The sequence below is a fragment of the Acinonyx jubatus genome, chromosome C2 (genome assembly GCF_027475565.1).
Source record: "Acinonyx jubatus isolate Ajub_Pintada_27869175 chromosome C2, VMU_Ajub_asm_v1.0, whole genome shotgun sequence".
In the NCBI taxonomy this organism is placed as follows: Eukaryota; Metazoa; Chordata; class Mammalia; order Carnivora; family Felidae; genus Acinonyx; species Acinonyx jubatus.
In genome coordinates, this window is record NC_069384.1 from 93,803,672 (window position 1) to 93,811,625 (window position 7,954).

The 7,954-nt window shown below is 40.1% G+C and overlaps 1 protein-coding gene across 1 annotated transcript; it reads left to right on the forward strand.

Annotated features, from left to right (window-relative positions):
• The first annotated feature begins 2,913 nt into the window (after positions 1 to 2,913).
• On the forward strand, positions 2,914 to 5,493 carry RPL22L1 (ribosomal protein L22 like 1). The gene is made up of 3 exons (XM_015088555.3): positions 2,914 to 3,399; positions 3,565 to 3,686; positions 5,232 to 5,493. The coding sequence occupies exons 1-3, from the start codon at positions 3,265 to 3,267 to the stop codon at positions 5,374 to 5,376; spliced, it is 402 nt and encodes a 133-aa protein (XP_014944041.2). The 5' UTR covers positions 2,914 to 3,264; the 3' UTR covers positions 5,377 to 5,493.
• The last annotated feature ends 2,461 nt before the right edge of the window (positions 5,494 to 7,954 follow it).

Sequence of the window (7,954 nt, forward strand, 5' to 3'; positions counted from 1 at the left end):
TCACAGCTCAGAACCTGGATCCTGCTTCAGATTCTGTGTCTCCCTCTCTTTTTGCCCCTCCCCTGCTCATGTTCTGTCTCTCTCTCAAAAATAAATAAATATTAAACAAATTTTTAAAAAATACATGCAGTTGTTACTTTCTAGGAAATTTTCTGAATATTAACAACAAAAGTCCCCCCATCCATACCTCTGGCTCCCAGTATGATAGTTTCACCTCTGTAAAACAAATTGCAAAATATTGAGAAGGATATTATTTTTCTGATCTGTTGTCAACTTACAATTCTTCAAAGTTCAAAGGCTATTTTTTCCTTTTGTCATCAAAACTGTCCCCACCCCACATTCACCTTCATGTGCTTTATGCATTTTAGTAGTTAGGTCTCAGCAAATATTTGTTGAACTTTAATTGGGACGCATTTTGGATGGAAGTCAGGAGCCCTAGGGTATCATGGGCATGCTATGAAGGTGCACACATGAGTTGTGTCTTTCCATAATATCAGCTTTATTCAATCATAAAGCAAAGTTAAATTGTAAATCAGGTTCAGGATTCCAAACTCAATGACATTTCACGTTTAACTTGGTTTCTTACCCATCATACAAATTAAAGCACAAGGCAAGCACACAACAAGATAAAACAAGAGGTAGGAAATTAATGAACTAAACTTGCAATCATTTTCTGAGTGTGGAGTTATGATAAGGCCTCCCTTGGGTCTAGGCCAGCTCTCAGCACTTGCTGCTTATTATGTTCAAGCAGCGAAGGATCTCTGTTCTGCCCAGAGACCATCTAGGCAGAACCTTTGGGGTAGTCGCCTTTTTGGTGTGGTCAGAGGTGAAAGGGGCAGCATCTGGAAAGTCTTGACAGTCTGCTGCAAAAATCCTTCCTTTTTAAAGGGATTCAACCAGACCTCCTCTGGTTCTGCGGGTTATCAGTTTTGGTGTGGTCAGTCGTACTGGCTTGGAAGGTACCTGGTCTTACCTACACTGCCCTTGGCTGCTTACATCACTGCTTGACCTAAGTTCTGCCTCACAAGAGTGACTCCATCTTAACTTCTACACAGGGCTAACTAAAACCCATGATAAAATTAAATCACACTCTACAAGTGAACAAGTGAGAGCAATCCTTTTTTTTTTTTCTCTTAGAAGCTTTTTTTTCCTCAAGAACCCAATTTATTTTGGCTCCCTGAAACACTTCCCTCAACAGTCATTTAGTAAACAAGACTCAGATGAAACATGAATACAGAGGTAACTTTTTCTCTGCATAATTGTAATTACAATATAAGACAGAAGATCCCAAAACACCCTGAAATGTGACATTGTCTTGCCCTGATTGGAAAGAAGATCTAGGTGATCAATGAAAGATGATTCCTGCATCCCTCGGTTGTGTTTATCTGAGAGCGACCTCCCAGGAACTGCAGAGACCTCTCTAAGGTCCGTGGCTTAGTGTTGTCTTTAGCGGAAAATCGTGAATTACTTTACAATGGCCACTAGCCGGCGCTCCCGGGAAACCTGACTGCGTAGAAAACCTATCCACCCTGGCCACGCCCCAGTTTCCTGGGTTACCGGCCTCCACACGTTCTCTTCCGGGAGGCAGCGAGCGTACGTTCTCAGCGCGTGACGCAGCACGTTTTGCTATAAATACGTGACGCGCGCCTGTAGCTTTCTCTCTGATCCCACGGTTGGCCTCCAAGATGGCGCCGGTGAGTGAGCGTTCTTTGGGTGGGAGCGTTCTTTGGGTGTTACCCGGGTGTAGATGATTTTTACATCTACAAAAATTTTGCGAGTTGGGGACCTCTCATTCGAGATAAAGGAAGAGTTGAAATGGAGACTAGGTCAGGAACCCAAGCACGTTGTTAAAATTACAAGTTGTTATTTTCGAGACTTCTGGAGACTGCCATGCGGTCTAGTAGAGTTCGAGCCCCGTCCGGAACTGGCTTGGGATGGGTGGCTGTGGCAGCGCAAGGAAGGAGGAGGCACGACGATGAACAAGGGTAGTAGGACAGCACTGGGGCCTTTTTCTTTTCAGTCTCGCTTCTGGAAATGCCGATGCTGTCCTATTCGTTTGCACCAAGAAAGAAAGGTGGGTAATCGGGCCGGTCTGATAGCCTCGCCAGCGCGGAGGGAGCTCCGAGGCTACAAAAGTTTCAGAGAACTTTAGGACTAAAGGAAGAATTGTCATTGTTACTTCATGAAGGAATTTTTTTAAAAGGTAAAAGTCACGATTTTAGGCAGATAAAAAAGCGTGAAAAGATCTTATTTACGTTGTTAATAAGGGAATCAGATACCAAAACCAGTCTAAAGAGCATTTGAAAGAAAAGGTAGGTATACGTCGGCAATTTACCAGTTCTAAGTTTTGGAGGGGATTTTTTTTTTTTTTTTTTTTTGGTGCAAATTACTCGTCTACCTAAAAGCAAACTGGCATTAGTACTTGGTATCCGTTTGGGTGGATCTAATTTGGAGATGCATCCTCTGATGAATACTGATTTGTCTGTTTTTAGGACATTGTCTGAATGTATACTGATAGTAGCCAGAGCAACGTTTTACTTGTACAGCCTGATTATGTGATAATTCTGAGTTTGGGGTATGGCAAACTAAAGTTACATATGTTTTTTAAATTACATACTTGAATTAAATATCTCCTTTCTCTCTTTTATAACACAATAATGATTTAATTCTGTAGGCTTGAGTGGATAGAGTATCTTGTTCTGGTGTATAATTGAGCTTGGGCAAAGTGGTGTATACTACCTGTTTCCCATAGGGCCTGGCCTATAGTAAATAGTACCTGATAATTTAAAATTGAACATCAGTGACTTGGAAAATACTAAAAGCCCATAAAACTTTTCTTGATAATTGGAACAGAATAGACTTGGTTAGAGGTTCAAACCAACCCCAGGTCGTGGTTTAATTTTAATTTACAGTAGAAAGTAAATTGATTCTCTTATTAATCTTTTCCAGTTGTAAATATAGGATTCTTTGGAATTTTCTCATTCAGAGAACTAATAGTGGCTACCCATACGCTTCACGCTTCCTTGAGTTTTGCACTTTTGAGACACTTGCATGGTGAACAGGGAGAATTACCATTGGATTTCACAAAAACCCGGTTTAAACAAGTTAAGGAGTGTACCCCTTTTCTGACAGACTAAGAAAAAGGGGTATACCCAATAGATAAATTCAGCGACTTTTTACAATTTTGCACCATTTCATAATATGACATCACAGTACACTGCATCTTTGGGCTGATAACAGATTTTAAAGTTTTGCAATATAAAAATGAGTGAATGGACTAGTCCTAATTATGTTAACTATCTGTGGCAGAAAGACAAGAAGCCTAAGAAGTCAACCTGGAAATTTAATTTGGACCTTACTCATCCAGTAGAAGATGGAATTTTTGATTCTGGAAATTTTGTAAGTATCACTCTCCTTGGCTTGTTTTTATCATTGTATTAGAGTGCTTAATGATTTAAGTATATAATTCTTGATTTTAACCTAAGCTCTATTCCTAGGGTACCTTCCCTAGTGAAAATCTAGGGTTTTCTTCCCTAGTTTTGCATTTTTTCTGTTTTAAAATAGGAACAGTTTCTACGGGAGAAGGTTAAAGTCAATGGAAAAACTGGAAATCTGGGGAATGTTGTTCACATTGAACGCATCAAGAATAAAATCACAGTTGTTTCTGAGAAACAGTTCTCTAAAAGGTTGGTATTTGTTTCCCATAATATTTTAGTGAAATGATGGTAATTGTGAATATTACAGAATACGTAATCCTAATATTTTCTCTTCATATGCAGGGATAGATGTGTTGATACGTTCAGAGATGCACATGAAAAGTGTTTTGAACTTCCTAATAGCCTGCGTGAATGGAAAATATATTCAGTAACTGGGCCAATTACTTAGGCTGGTTGTCAGTAAGCATAAATTTTTGCTGGAATATAGGCTCCTGTCCAGTACATTATAGTCCCTGAAATCCAAATTATATATAAACTTTAATGATGTTAGATGATTTAATATTAGAATATGTTGCAAGAAACGTGTCTAATGTGTAACTTGAAAGTAATGTCTCAATTTGCCTAATGTAAATGTTTTCATATATGTGTGTGTGTGTGTGTGTGTGTGTGTGTGTGTGTGTGTATATAATTTAAAGGTTTTGGTGGTTGGTTTAGTATAGGCAGGTAGTCAAAGGTAACGTTTTGCTGCCAGTTTTAGTTCATTTAATTTACTCAACAAATTTATATGGTAGCACTGTTGTAGGATTGGATAGCCCAGCAGTGGGCCAAGAAGCCAAGTACCTACCACCAAAGGAGCTTAAATTCTAGTGGAGACAGTGAAGTGCAGTATTAAGTAGTTGAGAAGTGAAGCTGAAGACAACAAACTTAATGTGAGAATAGAGGAGATGGTAGTGGCTTGGACTCAAGTAGTGACGCTTGTTAGCTGTTTGGTTAATCATTAGGGATTCAGGGGTGAAAACGTAATATTCTCAGGGATCTTATAATAGGCACATAATTGTAAAATGCAGTGCTAGAATAGCTGTGTTGAAGGTAGAGATCGGGCTAAGAATTTGCAGAGAACTGAGATCAGCAGTGTTGCCAGTCGAATGATGTAATTCCTGCCGGAGGGACCGGCATTAAGAAAGAAAAACAGAAGCTTGAGGAATGCTTGGTAGTTGAGAATTACCGTAACGCATAAATGGAAGAGAGTGGCTGGAGTGATGAAATGAGACCATGCTGAAAGTTTTGTAAGAACTGAGCCATATGCTAGTTGGAGGTGTGCTGATCTTTTAGGTTCATCTATTTTGAGAGGAGGAGAGAGAATCCCAAGCAGCCTCCACCAGGCTGGATTCCAGAACCCTGAGGTCCTGACTGGAGCGAAATCAAGTCAGTTGTTTACCTGACTGAACCACCCAGGCACCCTAATGAGATTATGTATTTAATTAAAACGTAATCTTGTTACGGCAGTAAAACTGAAGTGCAAGCTACTGTGGCTCTCTCTTTAGCTTCGACATAAAGGACGTTTATTTTAGGGAGGTGGGGGAATAGGGTTTGTAGGACATGAACTGATTCTAATTGGGGTTGAGAAGCTGCCTAATTATTCTTCTGTCCCCAGCAACCTTCCACAGTGTTTGATACAAATGAAATATTTTGGAGGGAACATTAAAGATGAATACAACTGCATGTCTTATAAGATAATGCTGTGCATGGTAGATAATTATGTTTCTTAATGAAATTCATGTTTTTATCTTACAGGTATTTGAAATATCTTACCAAGAAATACCTTAAGAAGAACAATCTTCGTGATTGGCTTCGTGTGGTTGCATCTGACAAGGAGACTTACGAACTTCGTTACTTCCAGATTAGTCAAGATGAAGATGGATCTGAATCTGAAGACTAGATAAGGCAGCCTCTTACAGGGTTTTGCTCACTAATAAAACAAATGAAGCATGCAAAGGAAAGAAACATCTAGAAATGGACTTTTAGTTTATTGGTGAATAAAAAACACTGTACCCTGTGTGTTAAGCTTCAGCCTCTTCTGTTTTATGTGTATGTTGTTTACATGATTCTGGCCTTTCCTTTGATAGTTTTTGTAAGCAGTATTTAAAGATTACTTATTTTGAGAGAGTGTGGATGGGGTGAGGGGCAGAGAGGAGACAGAATCCCACGCAGGCTCAGCACAGAGCCCAGTGAAGGGCTCAATCTAATCAGCTGAGTGCCCCTGGTGCTCCTGAGCAGTATTTAAATTGCGTATAGCTGGTAGAATTTTTTTTTGTTTTTCAGGATTTCTGAAGTTTTACTCCTTTTATGGGTGTCCTCAAGGTATGTAGTGATGCATAGGAAATAAGAGCAGTATTGTGTATGATTATATAGTGAAATATTTTAAATTGTCTTGACAGTCTTAAACATTTTTGTACATTCTGAAAATGGCAATTCTGAGTGCCTAGAATAGTTCTTGCACGTAAGTGCTCACAACTGAAGCACTTGTGCCCTCTGCTTCAGAGGATGCAGACTCCTAATTCACATAAAAACTATGCGTGAGCAGGGCATGGCTCTAAACCGATGTTTAATTGCCTGTTTGACATCTCAAACCAGATGCCTTGTAAGCACTAGAATCAAAACCTTCCAAGTCAGAACCATTGATCTCTTACCCACTAAATCTGCTTTTGTGTTCTTTGTCTGAATAATTTACTTAGCCAGTTAGAATCTTGTCCCCTCTTTGACACCTCCTTACTGGTAATTCTAAAAGTGGTTGTCTATTGATTAGTTCTCAGTGGATGGACCCTTTCCCCCGAATAGTCTTTGAGCAAAGCAGAATGGTTTGGTAAAATTGAGATTGCAGGAGAAAAGAATACTGGGATGGGGTACTAGAGCCATACCAATTTTCTTGTTTTCCAGTGGTCCTAAGTAATGCGTCTTTTTCCTTTTCTAACCTGAAGGTGGTAACTCAGGTACTTGGAACACAGGCCCTGATACCAGTGGAATCATGTTGCAAAAATAGCATCTTGACTATAACAACCTGATGTACACATTTACTTAATTGGTTTGGGAATGTTTGGAATAATTAATGTTAATTCTTTTGGGACGCCTGGGTGGCTTAGTCAAGTGTCCGACTCTGGCTCAGGTCATGATCTTATGGTTCATGAGTTCAAGCCCCAATATCGGGCTCTCTGCTGTCAGCATGGGGCTTGCTTGGGATCCTCTGTCCCCCTCTTTCTCTCTGCCCCTCCACTGTTCTCTCAGACATTTAAAAAAGGGCTACTGGGTGGCTCAGTCAATTGAGCATCTGACTTGGGCCTGGGTCGTGATCTCACTGTACCTGGTGAGATCTCACTGTTCTATATCAAGTTTGCTGTCAGCGTAGAGCCTGCTTTGGATGCCGTCCCCGTCTCTCTCAGCCCCTCCCCTGCTCTTGCTCTCAAAATAAACCGAAAATATTTTTAAATGTTAATTCTCTTGATTTTTAAGAACTTGAAGTGGTCCCTAATATTATTAACCTACTACCCTAGTACAACACCTCCTTTGTTTTGTTCTTTTCCTGCCAATAGTAATAACCTCTTAACTGCCTTGTTTGAATTGTTCATGTTTTCTACCAATAGTTACCAAGATCCTACTGTGCTTCCTTTGTTGAGCATTGTGGATACAAGGGAGTAAAAACAGCCTACTCTAGTATGGTGAGGGAAACTGACCAGATAATCCCATAAAAACTTGAGTACAACAAAGGAGAGGCGTTTATAAAAGGGATTTGATCTAGTCAAAGAAGGTAACAGGAAGTATTTGAGCTAACCTAGAACAGACATGGTATTAGCTGGGTAAAGGAGAATGGGTGTTTCAGGCAGAACAGCATAGGTAAAATTCTCAGGACATTGAGAATCTAGTATAGAGTTAGTATAGAGTCTACCTGGAATAGAGTGATTATGAGAAGAATTTGGAAAGGTAGGTGGAAACCAGCCCCATGCAGGACAGAAATCCATGTTTTCTTTTATCCTGAGAGCAATGGGAAGCTACTGAATTTTAAACTAATGTGATACAATGCGATCCACATTTTGAAAAAGATCTTTGTGTTGTGGAGAGTGGTTTTCAGAGGCGGCACCTCATTCTCTCCACCACGCATTCAGCTCAGGTCACAGAGAGTTCCTTACTGTTCCTGAATATACCAGAGGCACCCCTGCCTCAGGGCTTACTCTGCTCGCCCCTGTGCCTGCCTGGATGCTTCTCCCCTAGATGTCTAGTTGGTCTTTACTCTGAGCTCTTCTCAGTAAAGCCTTTCCTGACCCTAGTTACAAGTGCAACACTCCCGTAATTCCCTATCTCCCTTCTTTTTCTCCTATTTACCATGTACCATAGGCATTTTACTTTACTCTCTGTCTTCCTCCACTGGTGTATAAGCTTTCCAAAGACAAGTGTTTGTTTCTCTTTCTGATACTGCAATATGCAGCTGGCTCTCAAAAAACTTGTTTTTCAAAATAATAAAATTT

Coding starts and splice junctions, on each gene's coding strand:
- RPL22L1 (XM_015088555.3), top strand. CDS start 3,265: ATGAGTGAATGGACTAGTCCTAATTATGTTAACTATCTGTGGCAGAAA. Junction 3,400..3,564: donor TTTTTGATTCTGGAAATTTT/GTAAGTATCACT, acceptor GTTTTAAAATAG/GAACAGTTTCTACGGGAGAA. Junction 3,687..5,231: donor GAGAAACAGTTCTCTAAAAG/GTTGGTATTTGT, acceptor TTTATCTTACAG/GTATTTGAAATATCTTACCA.